At 42.1% G+C, this 25,414-nt stretch overlaps 1 protein-coding gene across 3 annotated transcripts in view; it reads left to right on the plus strand.

Annotated features, from left to right (window-relative positions):
• Positions 1-14,647, plus strand: part of RALYL (RALY RNA binding protein like) — a 519,639-nt gene extending 504,992 nt beyond the window's left edge. For all 3 annotated transcript variants that reach the window (XM_045581553.1, XM_036437321.2, XM_036437324.2), the window contains one exon: positions 13,697-14,647. In XM_045581553.1, coding sequence (XP_045437509.1) covers positions 13,697-13,719 — 23 coding nt within the window. In that variant the 3' untranslated portion in view covers positions 13,720-14,647. The remainder of the gene's footprint in view (positions 1-13,696) is intronic.
• Positions 14,648-25,414: the final 10,767 nt, after the last annotated feature.

The raw sequence follows: 25,414 nt of genomic DNA on the forward strand, positions 1-25,414 counted from the left end.
CCCAAACAAGAGGAACCAAAAGAGGCCCACACCAAGACACATCATAATTAAAATGCCAAGGAAAAAAGACAAAGACAAATCACAAAGCAGCAAGAGAAAAACAATTACCTACAAGGGAGTACCCATATGACTGTATGCTGATTTCTCAACAGAAATTATGCAAAACGAAAGGGAGTAGCAAGACATATTCAAAGTGATGTATAGCAAGAACCCACAACCAAGAATACTCTACCCAGCAAAGCTATCACTTAGATTTGAGGGTCAGATAAAGAGCTTCACAGACAAGAAAAAGCTAAAAGAGTTTATCACCACCAAATTAGTATTATATGAAATGCTGACTGAAGGGTATTCTTTAAGAAGAGGAAGAAGGAAAAGATCAAGATTAAAAAAAAGTATGAATAACAAAGTAACAACAAATACATATCTATAAACAAGTGAATCTAAAAATCAAATGAATAAAAAACCTGATGAACAGAATAAACTGGTGAATGAAATAGAATCAGGGGCATGGAAATGGAACAGACTGACGATTCTCAGAGGGAAGTGGATGTGGGGGTGTGCGGGTCCTGGACACAGAGTTCATGGTCCATGAGGAAGAAGGACAAGTGGAAACTTCATTAAAAAAGAAGTTAGCGGCCAAAACTGGTTTGGCTCAATGGATAGAGCGTCGGCCTGTGGACCCAGGTTTGATTCCAGTCAAGGGCATGTACCTTGGTTGCAGGCACATTCCCAGAGGGGGGTGTGCAAGAGGCAGCTGATTGATGATTTTCTCTCATCAATGTTTCTAACTCTCTCTTCCTCTCTGTAAAAAATCAATAAAATATATTTTTTTTTTAAAAGTGAGCACTGTGAACCCACTCACAATCATTTGATTTCAGGAAAATACAAATTTAACCATAATAATGTAACACCGCACATGGACCAGAATGGCCAAAACTGACAGAGTAAAATGTTGGCAAAGATGTGGAATGTTGAAACTCTCCAACACAATTGGTGGGCAGATACAATGCTACAACCACTTAGAACTGTACAGAAATATTTAACAAAACTAGACATAAACATATCAAGCCAGCGTTTCCACTCCTGAGCCTCCAAGAGAAATGAAAATGTGTCTAGAAGGCACTTGTAGAAGAATGCCTTAGCAGCTCTACTCACAGTATCCAAAACTCCAAACAACCCACCCGTCAGAAACAGGGTTTGCAAAGAGTGGGCTTTGTCCATCAAAGAACACCACTGGTCGATAGAAGAAAGCATGCTCTGAGACAGGTGACAGTGTGGACAGATCTCAGAAACAAGAAGCCTCAGCAGAGCGTCATTGCATCTGATTTCTATGTGAAAGACAAAGATGTCCAAGTCAACCGAAAAAATTTGAAGACCAACAATTTCAAGCATTATTGGATGAAGATGAATGTCAAACTCAAAAACAACTTGCATAAAGATTAAACATTGCTCAGCAAACAATTTTTGATGCTTTACAAGCGAAGGGAAAGATTTTAAATGAAGGAAAATGGGTGCCACATCAACTGAAAGAAAGACAAATGGAAAACCAAAAAGTCATCAATAAAATGTTGTTTCAACGGCACAAAGGTAAGTCTTTTTTCATCGAATTGTGACTGTCCATGAAAAGTGGATTTATTTTGAGAATCACAAATGCACAAAATTATATAGGTTGATCCAGGTCAACTATCAACATCGACTGCAAGGCCAAATTGCTTTGGAAAGAAGACAATGCTCTATCAGGAAGGTGTGATGTTTTTTGAGCTTCTAAAACCAAGTGAGACCATAAATACCAACAACAAATAATCAATGTGAACCATGCTTTGATTGTGAAATGACCAGAATGTTCCAGAAAACATGGCAAAGTAATTTAGCTTCATGATGACACACCATCACATACTTCAAAACCAATTAAAGAAGTGTTAAAAGATCTTGCCAGGGAAGCACCCTGTTTCCCTGAAAATAGGACAGTGTCTTACATTAATTTTTTCTCCCAAAGTTGCGCTACGTCTTATTTTCGGAGGATGTCTTATTTTCAGGGAAACATGGTATTAACCCACCTGTTGTATTCACCAGACCTTGCTTCTTCAGATTACCACTTGTTCAGATCGATGGCACACGCACTTTCTGAGCAGCACTTCAAAACATGTGAAGAAGTGGAAAATTGTGTCTCTGGATGGTTTTCCTCAAAACAAGAAAAATTCTATTGGGACGGTATCCACAAATTACCTGAAAGATGGGGAAATGTGATGAACATTACTTTGAATAGAGAACTTTTGATGTTTTTCTTAAAATTATAGTGTTTTCTTTGATTACAAAATTTGCTATTATTAACCGTTACACCTAGTGCACCTGTATGCACATGCTCTTCCTTCTTTCTTGAATATCTTCTCCACTCATTATTTTTTCTGACCGATCAAAACATCCCGTGTCCTTGATACCAGGTCACTGTCATGAATTCATCTTTGGAAATGCCCAGGCCTGTAATGGACACTTTGGATCTGCATCTCTCTTTAGACCACACTCTGCATACATTTCATCAAGCTCTATTGTAATTAGTAACATCACTCTTTCCTGGCTCACTGATTTGTGAATTCCTCGGGACTTATTTTAGTTGATATTTTTCCCTAATGTGGTACTTATACATGTTAATGAATATTTTTTAAAAAGAGGAAAATGTCTTCAGTTTAACTCAAACTATGTGCCCCATCTTCATTCTTAAGTGCATTTTACTGTGTATGGTAATCAGGTCTGTTCTGAACATTGCTTTTGTGTGCATGCCCTCTGGGATTTAGAGGATTATCACACAGCAGAGAGGAAAGACCTTTCATTGTAGCTTCTTCGCCAGATCACCGGGGCAGCAGCCAGCATCCGGGAGGCACTGAGGAGGAACCAGAAGAGGCTTAAGCCAGCACATCAAAGGCCACACAACAGTACTGACTCTGTCCAGTAGCTGCTCCATGGTTCTGCATTGTCACCTCCCAGAAGTGATAAAAGTGAAAATTGGAAGCAACCTGAATTTAGTTAGTAAAGCTAGAACACCAAGTTAAAACCAGAAAATAAGCCTCTATCCCATTTTGAGCTATAATTTTTAAGCCCAAACAGTATACAGAAAGCTGAAAACCAAACAAAAGAAATGTATTTTCATAAGGAAATAAATGTAAGAGAACTCAGACCAGAGTAAGCCTGAACAAGGAAGCAAAGGCTGTGATCCTAGCTGCAGCCGGTGGTGCAACCTTTGCAGCGGGATTCAGGATCTGAAGGAGGAGCCAACACACAAATGAAAATGCTATACAAGAAATATGAATTTAGAAGTCATTGAGGGCCAGGTGGAGCTTCTTTCTTAAAGACTCATTGAGACTGAGTCCCATCTACTTTTTATTCAGTTTTAGATACACATTTTTCCCTCTAGCAATTCATATAGGCATATCAAAGGTAAAGTTTGATAAACAGTAAAAGAATCATCAGTTAGGGAATTGTCTTGACCCACTACTATCTCATCTCAAACTATTGGTGCTTAGTATCAGCCCTGCTAATGCCCAAGGGCCATCAGTCTTCCACATTCCTTGGTGCACACTCATGACAGTATTGGTGGGTAGTGGCTTCCCATAGCTGGGAGACCAATGTGGTCCTTGAAAAATGGGCTCAAACTCAGGGCTTTTGAAAGGTTAAAAGTATTATGGTTGATGTGCAATTTCCAAACTGCCTCTAATCATGTTAAAAGGTAGGTAACAGAGTATAAATTCAAACAAAATATATCCACCATACCAGTTTCCATAATAGAAATCTCCTGAAGTCCTTTGCAAATGAGAGACAGTCTAAACATAAGCCTTAAATATGCAAAAAACGGGGGGGGGGGGGCTACTTTTCTAGAAATGCTAGAAGAAAATAGAGCAATCTGAAGTATCAATGCTGTCAGATTTCAAAAGGCTAGTTATGAAAATTTTGGGTAAAATAAAGCAATTTGGCCAACAAAAAGACCCTTTTCTACAAACATAGAATAGAAATATTACTTTTTGAGTAAACATTCACAGATATACAAGCATGTATGGTAGCCACAAAGTGACTACAATGTTAATGTCAAAGAGAAATTGGACTGGGTGGTTAAACAGGCAGGAAGACTAGTCAAGATTGGCAGTAGGTACCAAGACTTGCAATGGAGGATCAAGATTGAACTCAACTCCATTGAAACAAAAGACAGCTAAGTTTTTAAGCATTTAGCTGGTGGAAAAGGACTGGAAGAAGTTGGAAAAGGCAGGCCACCGAGATCTATGTTTACTAATTGTCACTTATCTAAATTGGCTCCCACTAATTGTCACTTATCTAAATTGGCTCCCACTCTCCCAAAGAGTAGGAGATAGAGAGCACTATCTTCCTTTTTAATTAAGTTTATAGGGGTGATAGCTATCTATATAAAAGCCCAACGACCAAATGGTGGAACAACCAGAATGATCAGTGGACTAGTCACTATGATGCACACTGACCACCAGGGGGTAGATGCTCAATGCAAAAGCTGACCGGGATGAGTGGCACTCCCACAACGGGCCGATCCCCGTAGGCCACGCCCTTCACCAGTGCACAAATTCGCACACCAGGCCTCTATTGGTAATAAGATTATATAGGTTTCTAGTGTACAATTATATGATACATCATTTGTATGCCCACCATCCAAAGTCAACTGTTCTTCTGTTACCATATGTTTGACCTCCTTTACCCTTTACTACCTCCTAACTCCTTCCCTCTGGTAGCCACCATGCAGTTGTCTGTATCTATCAGTTTTTCTTTACTTATTTACTTTGTTTGGTCATTTGTTCCTTTCAGTTTTATAACCCACATAAGAGTGAGATCATATGGTTCTTAACTTTTTCTGTCTGAATTATTTCACTTAGCAAAATATTATTGACCTAACTGGTTTGGTTCAGTGGGTAGTGTTGGCCTGTGGACTGAAAGATCCCAGGTTTAATCCTGATCAAGGACATGTACCTTGGTTGTGGGCACATCCCCAGTAGGAGGTGTGCAGGAGGCAGCTGATCGATGTTTCTCTCCCATCCATGTTTCTAACTCTCTATACCTGTCCATTCCTCTCTGAAAAAAATCAATAAAATACATTTTTTTCAAAAAAATAAAAAAAGATATTCTCAAGGTCCATTCATGCCATCACACATGGCAATATTTCATTTTTTATGTCTTAGTAGAATTCCATAGTATGCATGGTAGGGCAGAAGTCAGTTTACAATTGTATGTATGAAAAATAATACAATAATTAATAAATAATAATAGAAGAATAAACTCTGTGTTTTCTGTACTCTCAAATGTAAACCTACTTTTGCCCACCTTGTCTATGTACCACATCTTCTTTATCCAATCATTTATTGAAGGAGACTTTGGTTGTTTCCATGCCTTTGCCCACAATCAGGAAGACATTTGTCTAAGTTTTAGTCACATTGGAGAGAACTTAAGGCCATGTTGGTCAGGAGGACAGAATCTCACCCATTTATACTGAAAAGCAGAGTAGTTATCCCCCAAGACAGAATGCTGACCCTCACAATCTTCTGTACAGCTCCTGAGCCAGTTAAGAACAAGAATGGACTTAGCAGATGCTTTATTCAAAGTATCCTTGCAAGGATGTATGGGACTCTTACAACAAAGAGCCATGACCAAGGGATCTGTAAGTGTCTCAAGAGGTGGGCGAAAGGGGTTTTCCTTGTGTAGAGAAGCATAACCATGGCTAAAATTACCGGAAGAGGGGAAGTGGGATCAGTGGGTGCCCTGTTGGGTAGTAGACCAACTCACACCTGGCCCTATATTCCATGGGGGAGGGCCTTCTGGGGGTTGCACGGGCTCAGGTTGGTGGTGGGCCAAGGTCCTGAGTAGGGAGAAGCTTAACCAAGTTTGGTTAACAAGCATTTTATTCTCAGTGATCAGCAGGGATCAACAGGTCAGCTAATCACTTATGTGACCAAGAATGAGAATTTGGAGGTCTGTATCCAGCCATGTGAGTCTTATCTGAGCCATACGGGGAAGGGTAGTTCTTTGCAGTAAACCATTTCCCCGAATAAAAAGGGTGGAATGGGGTATGGATAGGGTCTTAGCCTTCACTGTTTTCAGGATCACAGGGCAGGTAAAACTCAGCATTGTCATACATCGGAGAAGTCGTTTAGTCCGTGATCATGGCACTGTCTCTCCCTACACTATAAACATCGGAGAATCAAAAGTCAGTGAAGACCCTGATGCCCTCCGCCTCCTGGGACCCTCCGAGGAAAGGGTCGGGGGAGTGGTCTCTCTGCCTTTGACGTGGAGAAAATCCATCTCATTTACCCTTAAAAGCACAGCTGTGCATTGACCAATTCAGTTGAAGAAGGGTGTATGGATTTTTATTCAAATGGAGGACCCTTTTAACAGTTGTAGGACCTCAGGCAAATCCGAGTCTCAGGCTCACCCTCTCACCCGCAGCAGGAAGTTTTTGCAGGTTATTACAGGAGGATTAAGTAGATCATGTTCATGGGTTTATGTGAATGGAAAACTTAATCTCTCCCCTGGAGTAACAGAATTTAGTGGAAATGCCAGTTAAAGGAAATTTTAATAACTTTGGAAGGAAAAATTTAAATGATTCAGTTACACCGTCTATACATATGCCCCTTTTGAAGATCATTGTCTTAAAATTCCAGGATATTCTGCCGGGACTGGTTTGGCTCAATAGATAGAGCGTCGGCTTGGGGACTGAAGGGCTCAGGGTTCGATTCCGGTCAAGGGCATGTACCTTGGTTGCGGGCATATCCCCTGTAGGGGGTGTGCAAGAGGCAGCTGATTGATGACTCTCTCTCATTGATGTTTCTAGCTCACTATCTCTCTCCCTTCCTCTCTGTACAAAAATCAATAAAATATATTTAAAAAAAAATCCAGCATATTCTATTAGCAATGTTATCTCACACCACAATATGTGATGGTAAAAAAAAAAAAAAAAAAAAAAAAAAGCCAGCATTTGCATGATGCTTCTAAGTAAATATAGTTTGAACAAATATTAACAGAGAATTAAAGGAAAAATTTTATTCCCACAAGAAAATAATTCTGAAATATGTGAACACGTGTGCTTATGGGGATGCTTAGCAAAATGTATCACATATTCTTATAAATGTTTCCATTTCTCCATCAGCCATTTGTGAGCAATAATTCACCAATTTTCTAGTACGTATAGTATGCTTCATTTGACTTTGAATGGATCATTTTAACCAGAATTACCTGTGGTTTATGGGGAAACATAAAGACTCTACAAATTGCATTGAGCAAAAGGACATTTTTTTAAATGGCACTGTAACCATGGAGATATTACCTGAAATCATACATTCTCAGCCACACTTTGTCTACCTTCCCAGGCTGGCCCAACGCTGGGTGTGCACAGGGCTGGTTCTGTGCCGATTCCATTAATTCTCTGGTGCTTCCCACTGTCACTGGTTTTAAACAGACAGCGTGTGTCAGTAAGAACTGCAACACAAATGCCGGGGTTTCCACACACCCTGCCAGGTGTGGCTGAAACAGCCTAAGTCAGACAGATACGCACCCGCCAAGTCGCCCCATGAACAGGGGACGTTTCAGATACTCTGTTCAGGCCAACGTATGACTCCCTAGGACTCTGTACCAGCACTAGTTTACAGGAAACAGCTCTTCAAATATGACATTGTCTTCTGATTTGGGGACAGATTTGTTCATAGGAATCTAGGAGAGAACTCAGGGTATCTTAAATTATGTCACAATGTATTGAGTTAAAATGCTCCTATTTATAGCAATGCATTCGAGAATGATTCTATAACTGATACCATTTCTATTGTATTTTCTCTTATCATAGACAAAGGAAAGCATGGGTCAGGGAGCTGATATCCAAAAACATTTCTTTTTTTATTGAATTTACTGGGGTGACATTGGTCAATAAAACCATACAGGTTTCAAGCGTACCACTCATGAACAAATCACCTGCAAAATGCATCGGGGTCGGCACCCAAAGTCAAATCTTCTATCACCACTGATGCTCCTTCGCATTCTTTCGCCTCTTTCAATCCTTTCCTCTGGCTGTGACCATACTGCTGTCTGTGCTTTTATTTGCTTCATTCCTTCACCTTTTCCACCCAGCCCCCCAAAGCTCTCCCCTCTGACCGCTGTCAGTCTGTTCCATGCATCAGTGCCTCTGTTTCTGTTTTGTTTGTTCATTTATTTGTTCTTTAGATTCCATGTATAAGTGAAGTCATATGGTATTTGTCCTTTTCCACATGACTTATTTTTCTTAGCATAATGCTCTCCAGGTCCATTTATGCTGTTGCAAAGGGTAAGATTTCCTTTTTTCACAGCCTAGTACTATTCTGTTGTGTAAATCTACCACTGCTTTATTACCCACTCATCTACTGAAGGCACCTGGGCTGCTTCCAAACCTTGGCCATATATATACACACAAATGCCTAAGTGACCAGCCAACTGGCCAGTAGTTATGATGCACAATGACCACGAGGGGACAGATGCTCAATGCAGGAGCTGCTGAGCAACAGCAACTTTGCAGAGTGCCCTCTGGGACCACTTGGGGGATATCAGACTGCTGGTTTTGGCCTGATCCCTGCAGGCCAGGCTAAGGGACCCCACCTTCTGGAGGGACCCTACTCCCTCCATAGACACCCTTCAAACCCTGGCGCTGCCCCAGATGTAGCCAGTCAGGGAAAGATTGAGGGAGGCTGGCTCCAGAGTGTGTCTAGCCCAATCCCACCTCCCCCATCCCCAGCCACCTTCTAATTAATTTCCTTTCAATGTGCACAAATCCATGCACCGGGCCTCTAGTTGTAAATAATGCTATAATGAACATTGGGGTGCATATGTTCTTTTCAATTAGTGTTTTGGGTTTCTTTGGATATAGTCCCAGAAGTGGAATTGCTAGATCATAAGGCAAATCCATTTTTAGTTTTTTGAGGAAACTCCATACTGTTTCCCACAGTGGCTGCACCAGTCTGCATTCCCACCAACAGTGAACAAGGATTCCCTTTTCTCCACATCCTCACCAACACTTGGTGTTTATTGATTTATTAGTGACTAGAGACCCTGTGCACAAATTCATGCACCAGGGGGGTCCCTCAGCCTGGCCTGTGGTATCTGGCTAAAGCTGGCTCTATGATATCTCTCAAGAGATCCCGGATTGTGAGAGGGCACAGGCCAGGCCAAGGGACCCCATTGATGCACAATCAGTGCTGGGGAGGGACACAGGAAGTTGGCCAGCCATGGAGGGGACGTGGGAGGGCTCCAGTCACTCATTCCTGATCTGCCAGACCCCAGTTTGTAGCTAACCTATGGTTAGCGTCTGTCCCCTGGTGGTCAATGCACATCATAGCAAGCAGTTGAGAAGCCTTAGCATATCATTAGCATATTATGCTTTGATTGGTTGAACAGATGACCAGACAACCAGAAACTTAGCATATTAGGCTTCTATTATATAGGATAGCCATTCTGACAGGTGCAAGGTGATATTTCATTGTGGTTTTGATTTGCATCTCTGATGATTACTGACATTGAGCATCTTTTCATCTGTCTATTGGCCATCGATATGTCCTTTTTGAAGAAATGTCTATTCAGGTCTTTTCCAATTTTTAAAATATATATATTTTTTTATTGATTTCAAAGAGAAAGGGAGAAGGGGAAAGAAATAGAAACATCAATGATGACAGAGAATCATTGATCAGCTGCCTCCTGCATGCTCCCCTCCCCCCTTGAAGACCAAACCCACACAACCTGAGTATGTGTCCTTGACCAGAATTAAATCCAGGACCCTTCACTCTACATGCTGATGCTCCTTCCACTGAGCTAAACCAGCCATGGATGCCAGTTAACCCCTTATCAGATGTATCATTGGCAAATATGTTCACCTTTTCCACCCAGCCCCCCAAAGCAGTGGGTTGTCTTTTCATTTTGTTGATGGTTTCTTTTACTGTGAAAAAGTTTTTTAGTGTGATGTAATCCCATTATTTTTATATTTTATTTTGTCTCCCTTGCCCAAGGAGATATATCAAAATACAAAAAACATTGCTATGAGAAATACCTGTTTTTTTGTTTGTTTCTGCTTATGTTTTCTCCTAAGATTTCTATGGTTTTGCAACTTCTAGGTCTTTAATCCATTTTGAGTTTATTCCTGTGCCTGGTGTAAACAGGTGGTTTTATTTCTTTCTTTTTTTTCTTTCTTTTTTTGCCTGTATCTGTCCAATGTTCCCAATATCATTTATTGAATAGCTTATCTTTACCCCAATGTATCTTCTTGCCTTCTTTGTCAAATATTAATTGACCATAAAGCTATGGGAGGTTTTTTAGTCTCTCTAATCTGTTACATTGATATATATGCTTGTTTTTATACCAGTAACATTTTGTTTTTATTACAGTTTGATACTTCTAAGTCTGTTCTTCTGAGGAAATTTGGGGACTTTTGTAGTTCCATATGAATTTCTGGAACATTTTCTCTATTTCTATGAAATATTCCATTCGTATTTTAACAGGAATTGTGTTGAATCTATAGGTTTCTTTAGGATAGTATGGACTTTTAATGATATTAATTCTTCCTATTCATAAACACAGTATGTACTTCTATTTATTTGATTCTTTCTCAATTTATTTCTTCAGTGTTCTATAATTTTCTGAGCACAGGTCTTTTATCTCTTTGATTAAATTTATTCCTAGGTACCTTATTTTATTGCTGTTGTTGCACTATAAATGGGATTGTTTTCTTAGTTTCTCTTTAGATAGTTCATTTATTGTGTATAAAATTAACTTTGAATATTAATTTTGTATCTTGCTACTTTACTGGATTCATTTATCAGTTCTAGTAATTTTCCTGTAGAGTCTATAGGGTTTTCTATGTACAGCATCATGTCATCTTCAAATAATGAGTTTTACTTCTTCCTTTCTGATTTGGATGCCTTTTATTTCTTCTTCTTATCTGATCACTGTGGCTAGGACTTCCAGTGCCATGTTGAATAAGAGTTGTGAAAGCAGACATCCCTGTCTTGTTCCTGATCTTAAGGGAAACACTTTTCATTTTTGCCCATTGAGTACTGTCTGTGACTTTGTCATAAATGGCCTTTATTATGTTGAGGTATATTCCCTCTATTCCCACTTTGCCCAAGACATATTTTAAAACCTTTATTTAAAAAATAACCACCATAGGATATGACACAATTGGTCATAAATAAGATAGAGAATGTCCAATTTTAAATTTCTTAGTCACCTGTTACAGTTCTGGTATTCTTTTATAATCACGGAAATCCAAGGGACCACATGACCCAATATTTGGAAACTCACTCTACTTCTCAAAAACCAAAGATTGGTTAAGAGAACAATAGCTTACACTTTCCTTTTTTGGTTCTCTCACTAATTTCACTCAATTTTAAAGTTGAAGCTACTTTATTATATTCTAATTTGTATTGATATATACAGTACATTTATTTAAATTAAAAGAGAATTACTAAATAGCCATGACCACTTTTCCCAAGCTATTCTGAATGATCAGGAATTAGCTGTACAATTTCCAAGTGCTTTTTAAATTAAACCTCTGAATCAATCAATTCTAAATCACATTTTACTGTTAGATAGGAAATTATTTTTAAAGTAGTTCTTCTTTTGGTTCCAAAACTAATTTTCTAAAGAACTGTAGGAAGCAGTAAAATGTGTGAAATTTCCAATTTCATAATAATCTTAGCATTAATCATCATTTGGCTTCTAGTCCTGGAATTAATTTAAGCAATTTGGATTACTACCTGAAAGTTATTATTTTCTTTTCCAGCACTGGAGTAACTAAAGGTTGCTAGACATTATACAGGATGGGCAAAAGTAGGTTTACAGATATTCATATGAAAAATAACACAATTATTAATAAGTAATAATACCAGAATAAACTGTTTTTGCAGACTTACAACTCTAAATCTACTTTTGCCCTACCCTGTGTAATTATTAGCATGACAAAGCAGAAATCTATGCCTGATAAAACACAAGTTATGCACCAAGTAAAGTTACTGTTTTCCTGGCCTTGGACTGCCAAATGTGTTTCTTTCAGGTGGACACTTTTTTCCATTGGCTGATTTAATAGGTTTCCGTTATGTTCTAGTCAGATCTCAAAAACCCAGAAGTGTCCGTTCAGATCCTCTGCCAATTTTTAATTGCATTGCTTTGTTGTTGTTGAGTTGTATAAGTTCTTTATATATTTTGAATAATAACTCCTTATCGGAGGTTTTCTTTACAAATATTTTCTCCCATTTGGTTGGTTGTTGTTTTTTTATTGTGTTTATTTTGCTGTGCAGAAATTTTTTAGTGCCATTCACTTTTTTTGCGTTTACCACCATTGCCTTTGAGGTGAAATTCATAAAATCCTGTGATCAATGTCCATAAGTTTAGTACCAAGGTATTGTTCTAGGTCTTATAGTTAGGTCTTTGATCCATTTTGAGTTAACTTTTTTAAAAGGTGACGAATAGCAATCTAATTTCATTGCTTTGCATGTGGCTTTGTAGTTTTCCCTGCACCATTTATTGAAGAGTCTTTCTTTTCTCCACTATATGTTTTTGCTTCTTTGTCGAAAATGATTTCCCATATACATGTGTGTTTATTTCTGGGCTCTCAGTGCTATTCCATTGGGCTGTATGTCTTTTTTATGTCAATAACATAACATGCTGTTTTGGTTACGGTCACTTTTTAATCAGGAAGTCTGATACCTCCCACTTGGTGGTGTGTTTTTTAACATCCAATAAAATGGGTATATACCAGAACATAGTAAAGGCCATATGTCACAAACCCCCAGCCAATATCATATCAATGGTGAAAAACTGAGAGCTCTTCCTCTAAGATCAGTAACAAGATCAGGAGCCCATTTCATCATTTTTATTTCATGTTGTTCTGGAAGTTCTAGCCAGAGCAATCTGGCAAGAGAAAGAACTAAAAGGCATCCAAATTGGGAAAGAAGTGAAATTGTCCCTTTTTGCAGAAAATGATTCTTTACATAGAAAACCTAAAGACACAACCAAAAAATTAGTAGAAACAATAAACAAATACAAGTACAGTTTTAGAATACAAAATCAGCGCACAAAAAGCCATTGTGTTTCCATATACTAACAATGAAATCTCAGAAACAGAAATGAATAGAATAATTCCTTTTGCAATTCCTACAAAAAGAATAAAATACCTAGGGAATAAACTTAACAAAGGATCTAAAGGCCCTATACATTGAAAACTACAAAACATTATTTAAAGAATTGAAGACACAAGGAAATGGAAAGATGGTCTGTGTTTAGGGGTTTGAAGAGTCAACATAGTTAACTCAGATCAGGACCTGACCTGGCTCTTCATCCCTAGAACACCGACCGGGAACACTGCTCACAGCCTCTCACAGAGAAGGTGCAGGACAGGGCGGGACAACAAAGGTCCTGAGAACCGCCTTCTTTCCCTAGACAAGAGCTCATGCTGGAAAATAATTGCCCATCTCAGGCATGAAATTCGCTGGGCTGTGGAAAGCATAGCGCGCTCCAAATGTAAGCAGCCTCAGTGTTGCCTTCACAGAGCACCTGGGGACATAGTCCCTGAAGCCCGGTGCTCTCTTAGCTTCCTCTGGAGCCTTGGCATCTACCTCACACGTGTGCATGCTGCCAGCAGGGAATGCGGATCACTGTACTTCAAAGTACTCTTCTCTTTTCTCAGTTTCTGCAGATAAAGTGATCTAAATGAATGAACGAAGCCACAAAGCAGAAGAGAGGCGCTCTGACAACCCCAGAGATGTGAGAGGAGATTCTGTACGGAGAGCAGCATCTTTGGTTCAATTTACATAAAACCCCAAATAAATAAAACAGACAGTATTGTTCAGTCTTAGGAATTCCATTTCTTCTATGTTCTGAGCTGTATAATTGTCAGCTTTTTATGGTTTAGATTGTAAATGTGTGTTTCCTTTTGCTAATTACGTTTGGGTTGTTGTTGTCTTAAAAAATCTTAAAATGTGAAAGATACTATGGATGGTAAGGGAGACACTATATACAAATGTATATTTGTAAAAGCTATTTTTATGATTAGCATGTTTCACCATTGATCATATATAAAGTCGGGTGATATTGCAATTCTATGTTTAAAGCTTATTCCCAACAATGTTATGTAAGAAAAGATACATCATATGCTAGTTTTTGTAATTTATTTTTAATTTATAGTCTAAAGTACTTCAGATCATAAGGATAAAATACTTGAAAAGGTTATATTTCTGCCCTCTATGCGCACCATTTTTATTCATAAGGAATGCAGCTATTTCCAATGTGAGTCAGGAGCCGGAGGTGTCTGCGTGACTGTGGTTGAGTTCAGCATCCCTGCGTTCCTGGCTGGGAGACCCCTGTTCTCACTCAACCGCGGGCAGGCAGGAGAGCCCGGGCAGGTGTCAGCATGAGTGCCGGGGAGAGGAGGAGAGGAAGAACAGGTGATCTTGCCCTGGACCCAAGCGCTGAGAACCACATCGTCCGTCCCTGCCTCCCTGCAGGAGCCCTCTGCCCACACATGGCCACTATTCTCCAGAGCGAGCTGTAGCCTTGTGCTGTGAAAATGGGAGAGCCAACCTCACAGCCTGGGAGAGTCCAGCACATAATTTCTTAATAAATTCTGTTTCTTTTCAAACAGAGGTGGTGTGTGGCATTCCTTTGGGGAGCCTGGCGGTGTCACCTTGGGTTTGGGTTCTTATGTCACTGGCATGCCATGCAGTCAGTGCCACAAGGAGAGCAGCAGGATTTACTGACATGCAAGCTCTGTGCCCCACAGACCCCACAGCCCCGCAGACCCCACAGGCCCCACAGGCCCTTGCTCTTCATGGGGGAACTTGGGGAGCACGTGGATTTGCCTATGATGTGACACCGATGGGGTGGCCCTCAGTCCTGCCTTGGGTCACACTCTGTTCTCCCTTCCTCCCAGGCAAGCTTTCTTATGCATTATAGAAATGTGAAGAAAGTTACCCAGGACAGAAAGCAAACCACATCCACATAGGTATTTATGCCCAACTCGGACTTCACCACACATTGTGCCAGCTTCTCAGGACAGAGCAGAGAGGGACGTGATGTTCCCAGGGCAAGTGGGAGGAAGGCTCCTATTCACAGGTGCTGAGGCTAAGTGGGGTGTTCCTCCTATCTTCTTTAAGCTAATTTATCATCTTTCTCAATGTCTTATAAATATCAGGAATGACTATTATACAAGTCACCAAACAAACGGTATTACCCAAAATGGAAAGAGTGGGAACACCAGTCAGAAATTTGCACTTCAGGGCCTGGTTCCAGTTCTCCTTCCAGAGTGAAGCTGGAAGGACTTGCAATGCTCCGGCCATCCTGAAGCTGGGATGAGCATCATTGAGTTTCTATGAGAGAAAACTTTTGTTTGCTGCCAAATAGACACAGCGGCCCAAGATAGCCTAGTGTTCCTGGAAGGAAGTGTGTCATAGTTGCTGTTAGGAGACCCATGTGGGTCCTTTCCCCAACATGCTATTATATTTGTCTGTCCTTGCAGTCAATAGATGGTATAACATATAATCTAGCATTATCTTAAATTCAGAGACTCATACTTCCCCAGACATTCATTAACTAGTTAATTATTCTCTACTAAAAGCCCAGTGCACAAAATTTATAATGGGGTTTGTCTCTCAGCCCACCTGCACTCTCTCCACTCTGGGACCCCTCAAGGTATGTCCGACTGCCCATTTAGGCCCAATCCTGGCAGGGCAGTCAGACATCCCTCTCACAATCCAGGACTGTTGGCCCCTAATCACTTGCCTGCCTGCCTGATTTCCCCTAACCCAACAAACAGTGACTGAGCACCCATCACATGTCAGACCTCCTGTCAGTCCTTAGGACACAAGTGAATAAAGGAAATGAAACCCCACCTTGGTGACGTTTAAAATCTTGACATTTCTATATGACCCGATAGAAAGATGCTACTGTGCTTCCTTAGCAGTGGTGATGTCATCCTGAGTCTAGCAGACACTGGTGAGGTGAAAATTCTGCTTTCTGCCCTTCAGGAAAAACCTGTGATCATCAGCCCCCAGGTATAAACCACCCTTCCAGATCAGGACCCAAACTGAGGTCAGGACCCAAACTGAGGTCAAGACCCAAACTGAGTGCTGGTGGTGCCAATAAAATGAGACTGAATTGGGTAAAGTAGAGCAGAAACCTTATTCCTTGATGAAGAGCACAGTGAGTTCATACTCTCAGGGCACTTCTTCCAACTGGGTGGAGCCGCTATCTTCTTGGGTGTGGCAATGGACCTGAAAGATGCTTAGTCATCTTTTTTGCACATGATACCCCACCACCAACTCCTTGGTCTTCCTCTGCATTTTGGGTCAAGAAAAGGGTTTCTGTAAGCAAGCATAGTTCATGACATAGTTTAAGTATTGAGAAACATTATGTTCTTTTAGATAATGAGAAAGTTACATGGACATCCATTGCCTCTACTTCTGCTCTGAGTAGCCATCTCTTTCTGGTGCATTCTGCACCTTTGATCGGACTAGGGTTTTATATTATAGCAATGTGTTTGTGTTATCTCTGCTGGCTAATGTATAAATACAACTGCAATCCTGCAACAACTAAATGGCAATAATAAACATGAGGTTGCAAATTAAAGTAACACTGAGATTTTGTTTTACAACTATAAAAATAGCAAATATTGAAGCCTGATAATATTCAGTTGGGGTTGGGAGGCAGTGAGGGGAGTTAAGCTCTTAAATTATATTTAAGAACTCCTTTAAAATGCTAATGGTAGAGAAGATCCAAGATGGCTGCTCAGGTAGACACCTAACAGCAGCAGCACACAACAATTTCAATGGAATACAACTAAAATGTAGAGTGGACATTGCCCAGAGCTACAGGTAGTCGACTGACTGAAAATTCTACAACAAGAAGGAAAGAGAAAACCAGAAGGAAAATCAGAGGAGCTGAAAAATCCTAAGGTATGGAGACATGCTGTGCGCACGCATGCGCGCGCGGAAAGGATGCAGCCGAAGAGGAGGAGAAGGCTGGGTGCCTGCCTGGCCTTCTCTAGCAGGAAGGAAATAAAAACCCAGGCCTGGGCTGAACTCCAGAACCAGCAGCGCTGACCCCCAGTTATGGGCCAGACCCTGGGGACCCAGGCTCGGGCAGGGGGAGACGGGGCTGTGAGGCGGAATCCCAGGGGAGCGGTGAAAAGTAGAGCCCCCGGAGTCGTGCACATTGCGCGCAGAGGACAGCCTGTTGACTCTGATGCTAGACGCCCCTAGCGGGAAGGAGAAAAAAAGCTCCAGACTGGAGGAAGGCGACGAGGAGCAGGAGCCCCTGCCAGACACTGGCCAGCCGGGCGCCAGCAAGGAGACAGGTGACGGGGCCCCTGGGCCTTCGACCTCTGAGCGTGGGCCACGGAGCCGAGGCTGGGGGCTGCTTTCTGGGCAGCACCGACCCCTGCAACAGGATGAAGCAGCACAGGAGCCCGTGGAGAACAAAGGGGTGCCACAGGCCAACCTGCTGAGCTTCCAGGACAAGGAGGAAGAAATCGAAGAAGTTTTCAATGTGAAGAAATCAAGTGAGAGCAAAAGATAGTAAAATTACTTAAGAAAGAATATAAAGAAGATCTTGAAAAATCGAAGACTAAGTCAGAACTCAACTCAGCAGCCAACATTGCAACATAAATGCGTTTAAAAAAAAAAAAAAAAAAAAAAAGGATAGAATGTTGGAACGGTGGCGGCCAGGCCTAGAGTGCCCAGGCACAAGGCAGTGGCAGCTGGGCCTGGAGCAGCAACAGCCAGGCTCCAGAGCAGCAGCAGTCAGAACCAGAGCAGCAACAGCCAGGCCTGGAGCAGCCAGACCTGGGGCAGTGGCAGCCAGGCCTGAGGCGGAGGTGGCCAAGCCCAGGGTGGCCAGTCCAGGAACACCCAGGCCCGGTGTGGCCGGGCCCAGAGAAGCCAGGCCCAGAGCAGCCGGGTCAGGAGCAGCCAGACCCAGAACATCAGCAGCCAAGCCCAGAACATCCAGACCAGGAGCTGCCAGGCTCGGAGTGGCCGGGCCCAGAGCAGCCGGGTTGGGAGCAGCCAGGCACAGAGCAGCAGCAACCATGCTTGGAGCAGCCAAGTCGGGAACGGCCAGGCCTGGAGCAACCGGGCTCAGAACAGCCGGGTCGGGTGCAGCCAGGCCCGGAGCAGCAGCAGCCACACTCTGAGCAGCCAGGTCGGGAGTGGCAGTGGCCAGACCCGGAGCAGCTGGTTGTAGAACGGACCAGAGCAACAGAGGCCAGGCCCGGAGCAACCAGGCCCCGAACAGCTCACTCCTCGCCTGCCTCCGCCCCAAGGCTGCCTCTCAGACATGGCTGGAAACTTTTGGGGGAACTTGAGGGTCTGCTGAATCAAATGAGGAAGGCTTAGATCTGGATGTGTTGAGTTAGTATAGCGCTGGGGTGTTGATCTGTAAGTGCCTTGTGTGGGGCCTGGATGAGGTTGGTTGATCTATTGGGAAATGTCTTTTGTGTGAAGTGTATCCTTGGGCATGTGGAGGTATTATTGATTTGAGAAAATGCTAAGTAACTGATTTACTATCTGAAAAATTTAAAGTTCTGAAAGTTTAAGGTCTCTTGCCAAAAAGAGGTTTTAAAGCTAACACCTTAATTTTAATGGAGAAAGGGAATGACAAGCCCTTCCCACCCAGAACAGGTAATCCAATTCTAACCAGCAGCTATGTTTAAAGAATGTGTCCATTTACACTTGAATGGCTACACCTTTTGATAGGCTATGGGCAAGTTTAAATGTAAACAAGTTTGCTCTCAATTCCCAGGGCAGAAAAAAAAACAAGGTTTAAAATTATTAGATTTTAAAATTTATTCCTAGAAGTGTAAAAGTTTATTAATTAAAAAAAAAACACAACAACAACAAAAAAAGGAGATTGAAAAACCTGATGAACAATAATAGCAGTTCATTGTAGTAGAGTCAGCGATATGGGAGGGAGGAAGAGACTGAGCATAAACTGTGCACCTATGGATGAGGACAATGGGGAGTGGGGAGGGGGCGGAGGATGGGGTGGGAACCTGGTGGAAGGGGGAAGAAATAAGGAACCTTTGTAATAATATGAACAATAAATATTGATTTTAAAAAAATAAAATAAAAATAAAATAAAATAAAATGCTAATGGTAGTAGAAATTGGCAAACTTTCTGGAAATGAATTTGACAATATATCATAGTACCAGGATATTCAGGTAAGGTACCAGAACGTACCAGGAGCACAGAATTCCCTCTGGGCATGAAATTCCATCACAGGACCCAGACCTCCACCTGGGACTCACACCTACATCCGGGACACAGACTATCATGGTGGGGCCAAGAAAATTATCCAGGAGCCCGGGCCTCAAACACAGTTTCCAGACTTGTATCCTGGGTGTACTTCTCAATTTTTAACCCAGACCACCATTTCCATAACCTGATGCACAAGTAAGGTACCAGACCACCCCCAGGGACCCAGAAGTCCCTCTGTGGCTTGAAAGGCCCCTGTCAGGGGCCAAGACTTACCTCATGGATGCAGACCATTATGGCGAGGACCAGAAGGCCTTTCAGGGAAGCATACTAGAAACCAGGGCCTATTCCTTAATTGGAGTCCAAATAACCAGGCTACTCCTAACCACCATTTCATCATCCATCGCTAGGTCCTGCCCTTGCCCAGAACCTCACATCTGGGCCCATAGCGCCACCTAGTGACCACACCATGCCTGAGCACCCAGACCTACATCTGGGCCTCAGACCTACATCTGGGTCCCAGAGCTTAATGGGGGGGCCTCATAGGCCAACCTGGGGCCCAGGCCACAAACCTGGAACAGAGTTGTATCAGGTGATTAGATCTCTGTGCCTCACTCCAGCAACTATTCTTTAGCCAAGATGTTTAGGTGAGGTACCAGAGAGTTCCCGGGGCTCAGAATTCCCCCTGTCCCAAACTGCCCTCACAGGACCCAGACCTCCACCTGGGGCTCACACCTACATCCAGGACCCAGATTATCATGGCAGGGCCGAGAAGATTATCCCGGGGCCCAGGCCTCAAACACAGAATCCAGACTTGTATCTTGGTTGTAATTCTGAATTTATAACGCAAACCACCATTTCCATAACCGGGTTGTCCAGGGGAGGTACCAGGCCATCCACCAGGGGCCCAGAGGACCCCCCCGCCCCGGCCCAAAGTCCCTCCCAGGTCCCTGACCTCCGTCCTGGGACAAGACCTACCTCCTGGTCGCAGACCATTATGGCCTGGACCAGAAGGCCTTTTCGGAGAATCATACTAAAAGCCAGGGCCTATTCTTTAAAGGAGTACAAATAACCAGGCTAGTCCTGACCACCATTTCTTTCTTTCTTTCTTTTTTTTATATATATTTTACTGACTTTTTACAGAAAGGAAGGGAGAGGGACAGAGAGCTAGAAACATCGATGAGAGAGAAACATCCTGCACACCCCCTACCTGGGATGTGCTTGCAACCAATGTACATGTCCTTCTCCGGAATCGAACCTGGGACCCCTCAGTCCGCAAACCGACGCTCTATCCACTGAGTCAAACCGGTTTCGGCCGTGACCACCATTTCGTCATCCCGAGGTCTTGCCCTTACCCCAAACTTCCCACCTGTGTCCACAGCACCCCCTTGTGGCCATACCATGCATGAGCACCCAGCCCTACAATCTGGGCTCAGACCTAATGGTGGGGCCTAATAGGCCCACCTGGGGCCCAGGCCACGAACCAGGAACACAGGGTTGTATCAAGGGACTAGATCTCTATGCGTCACCCCAACAGCTATTCCTAATCAAGATGTTCAGGTGAGGTACCAGAGCGTACCCAGGCCTCAGAATTCCCTCCGGGCAAGAACTGACCAATCAGGACCCAGAGCTCCACCTGGGGCTCACAGCTACATCTGGGACCCAGACTATCAGGGCGGGGCTGAGAAAATTATCCCAGGACCCATGCCTCAAACACAGATTCCAGATTTGTATCCTGGGTGTACTTCTCAATTTTTAACCCAGACTACCCAATGCACAAGTGAGGTACCAGACCGCCCCCCAGGGGCCCAGAATTCCCTCTCAGGACCCAGACCTCCTTTCTAGGCCCAGACCTACCTCCTGGTTGCAGTCCATTCTGGTGAGGACCAGAAGGCCATTTCGGGGAACTATACTAGAAGCCTGGGCTTATTCTTTAATTGGAGTCCAAATAACCAGGCTAGTCCTGACCACCATTTCATCATCCTGAAGTCCTGCCCTTGCCTCAAACCTCCCACCTGGACCTATAACGCTCCCAAGTGGCCACCCCATGCCTGAGCACCCAGACTTACATCCAGGGCTCAGACCTACATCCGGGTCCCAGACATCAATGGCGGGCCCTAAAAGGCCCACCTGCTACCCAGGCCACAAACCTGAAACACAGAGTTATATCAGGTGACTAGATCTCTATGCGTTACTCCAACAGCTATTCCTTAACCAAGATATTCAGGTGAGGTACCAGAGTGTCCCCGGGACTCAGACTTCCCTTTGGGCTCAAAATGCCCTCACAGGACCCAGACCTCCACCTGGGGCTCACACCTACATCGGGGACTCAGACTATCATGGCGAGGCTGAGAAATTTATACCTGGGCCCAGGCCTCAAACACAGAATCCAGACTTGTATCCTAGGTGTATTTCTCAATTTCTAACCCAGACCACCATTACCATAACCCAGATGCACAAGTGAAGTACCAGACCGCCCCCCAGGGGCCCAGAAGTCCCTGTTTGTAAAGGCCATCCCAACACCCAGACCTCCATCCTGGGCCAAGTCCTACCTCCTGGTCGCAGACCATTATGGCCAGGACCAGAAGGCCATTTCGGAGAACCATACTAGAAGCCAGGGACTATTCCTTAAATGGAGTCAAAATAACCAAGCTAGTCCTGACCACCATTTCATCATCCCAAGGTCCTGCCCTTGCCCCAAACCTCCCACCTCGGTCCACAGCGCCCCCTAGTGGACACACCATGCGTGAGCACCAAGCCCTACATATGGAGCTCAGTCATACCTACATCCGGATCCCAGGCCTTCATGGTGGGGCCTAATTGGCCCACCCGGGGTCCAGGCCACAAACCTGGAACACAGTTGTATCAAGGGACTAGATCTCTATGCGTCACCCTAACAAATATTCCCAACCAAGATGTTCAGGTGAGGTACCAGAGCGTCCCCGGGCCTCAGACTTCCCTCTGTGCCAATAAGAAGCTATATACTCTTGTCCCCCCGTATGTTTTACAGTTTAATGCTAGTTTTCAGAGCAATCAAGTGGTTTCAAAGAGAGGTTTAATGTGCATTTTCTTTATTTCAAAGTTATTCTGCAATGTATTGTATAATACACTTTCTTTACTATATACTGACATTGAGATGTTTTTTTCCACCAGTTCTTTGACAATTATGTCCTTTTTACTGACATTTCCTCTGAATTATTTGTAGTTTCTTGCAGTGTCCTATAATTAGACTTCTTCTATACTCATGTGACTTCCCCACAATGTACAAACACCTTTTGACACTTTTTTCTGAATTTGAGAGGCTATATTCACTTTCCTTCCCACTACATTTTACAGTATAATGCTACTTGTCAATGCATTCTAGTGGTTTCGAAGATTGGTTTAATGTCTGTTGGCTCTATGTCAAGGATATTCCGCATTGTAAAAACCATTCGTATATAATTTACTGACATTGAGATGTTTTTTCCACCGGTTCTTTGACAATTCTATCCTTTTTACTGATATTTCCTCTGAGTTATTAGTGGTTTCTTGCAGTGTCCTATAATTGGCCTTCTGCTCTTCTCATGGGATTTCCCAACATTGTATGAACAACTTTTTACACTCCTGTGTACTTGAGAAGCTTTATACATTGTCTCCCAATTATGTTTTACAGTTTAATGCTAGTTTTCAGAGCATTCTAGTGGTTTCAAAGACTGGCTTAAGGTGCATTTGCTCTATTTCAAGGATATCCTGCATTGTGCAAACAATTTGTATACTATATACTGACTTTGAGATTCTTTTGCCATTGGTTGTCTGACAATTCTGTCCTTTTTACTGATATTTCCTCTGAATTATTATTGGTTTTCTGCAGTGTCCTATAATTGGCCTAATGCTCTACGAATGGAACTTCCTCATCTTGTATGATCACCTTTCTACACTCTTCTCTAAACTTGAGAGACTATGTACTTTGCATCTCAGCTATTCATTAGAGTTTAATGCTACTTTTCAATGAATTCTAGTTGTTTTAAAGACAGTTTTAATATGTATTTGCTCTATTTCAAGGATATTCTGCACTGTATAAAATCATATATATATGATATAATCTACACTATATCCTGACATTGAGAAGTCTTTTCCACTTGTACTCTAACTATTGTGTCTAATTTACTGCTATATTGCACTCAATTCCTATTGTTATCTTGCAATGTCCTGCAATTGGCTTTCTTCTTTCTTTACCAGACTTACCCCCATTGTACAAACTCCTTTCTACACTCGGCTGTGAAGTTGAGAAGCTATATACACTTGTCTCCCACTATGTTTTACTGTTTAATGCTACTGGTCAGTGCATTCTATTGGTTTCAAAGATTGGTTTAATGTGCATTTACTCTATTTCAAAGATATTCTGCAGTATACAAAACGCTTTCTATACTATATAATGACTTTGAGACCTTTTTTCCACTAGTTCTTTGACAATTCTGTCCTTTTTACTGATATTTCCTCTGAATTATTAAAGGTTTCTTGCAGTGTCCTATAATTGGTCTGATCTACTTATAGGAATTCCCCACAATGTACATACACCTTTCTACACTCTTCTCTGAACTTGAGAGTCTATATTCATTTTCTGTTTAACTGTGTTTTACAGTTTAGTGCTACTTGTCAGTGAATTCTAGTGGTTTTAAAGACTCGTTTAATGTGAATTTCCTCTATTTCAAGGATATTCTGCAGTGTATAAAACCATTTCTATACTATATACTGACATTGAGATGTTTCTATCACTTGTTCTCTAACAATTCTGTCCTTCTCACTGATATATCCTTTGAATTATTAGTGGTTTCTTGCAGTGTCCTATAATTGGCCTTCTTCTCTACTCATGGGACTTCCCCACATTGTATGAACATCTTTCTACACTCTTTTTTTAAAAATATATTTTATTGATTTTTTTACAGAGAGGAAGATAGAGAGTTAGAAACATCAATGAGAGAGAATCATCGATCAGCTGCCTCTTGCACACCCCCTACTGGGGATGTGCCCGCAACCAAGGTACATGCCCTTGACCAAAATCGAACCCGGGACCTTTCAGTCCGCAGGCCGACACTCTATCCACTGAGCCAAACCTGTTTCAGCTCTTTCTACACTCTTATCTGTACTTGAGAAGCTATGCACATTGTCTCCCAATTATGTTTTATATAGTTTAATGCTACTTTTCAGTGAATAATAGAGGTTTGAAAGAGTGGATTAATATGTATTTGCTCTATTTTACAGATTTTCTGCATTATATGAAACCCTTTCTACACTATATCCTGCCATTGAAAGTCGTTTTTACTTGTTCTCTAACTAATATGTGAAATTTAAAGTTATTTTGCACTGCATTGCTTGTCTTTCTTGCAATGTCTTGCTATTGGCTTCCTGCTTTCCTTAGCAGACTTACCTCCATTGTACATTTACCTTGCTACACTCTGCTCTGAAATTGAAAAGCTATATATCTGCCAAAACCGGTTTGACTCAATGGGTAGAGCGTCGGCTTGGAGACTGAAGGGTCCGGGTTCATTCCGGTCAAGGACATGTACCTTAGTTGCGGGCATATCCCCAGTAGGGGGTGTGCAAGAGGCAGCTGATCGATGACTCTCTCATCGATGTTTCTAACTCTCTATCTCTCCCTACCTCTCTGTACAAAATCAATAAAAAAAATATTTTATAAAAGAAAAGCTATATATCTTTGTATCCCAACTATATTTTACAGTTTAGCACTACTTTTCAATGAATAATAGCGGTTTTGTAGACTTGTATAATATGCATTTTCTATTTCTATTATTTCCCACATTATATGATACCCTTCATATACTATTATATATCCTGCCATTGATGTATATAAAGTATTTATTTAAAAAAAAAAAACTGAGTGTGTTGCATACTCACATCTGTTAGCTATCTGCTACTCTAACCTATAAGTAGGTGAGCTTGAATCACTGGACAAAAGAGAATCAAACACTGGGATTCAGCTCTCAGCATGAGTCCCATGACCAAGGCAGCCTCCTTCCCTCCCGACTGAAGGGAAATCATATGGTATTTGCCTTTCTCTGTCTGATTTCATAACACCCTCTAGCTCCACCCATGTTGTTGCAAGTGGTAAGATTTCATTCTTTTTCATGGTGGAGGAACATTCCAGGTATATATGTAC

Source organism: Pipistrellus kuhlii, unplaced genomic scaffold (genome assembly GCF_014108245.1).
Source record: "Pipistrellus kuhlii isolate mPipKuh1 unplaced genomic scaffold, mPipKuh1.p scaffold_m20_p_14, whole genome shotgun sequence".
In the NCBI taxonomy this organism is placed as follows: Eukaryota; Metazoa; Chordata; class Mammalia; order Chiroptera; family Vespertilionidae; genus Pipistrellus; species Pipistrellus kuhlii.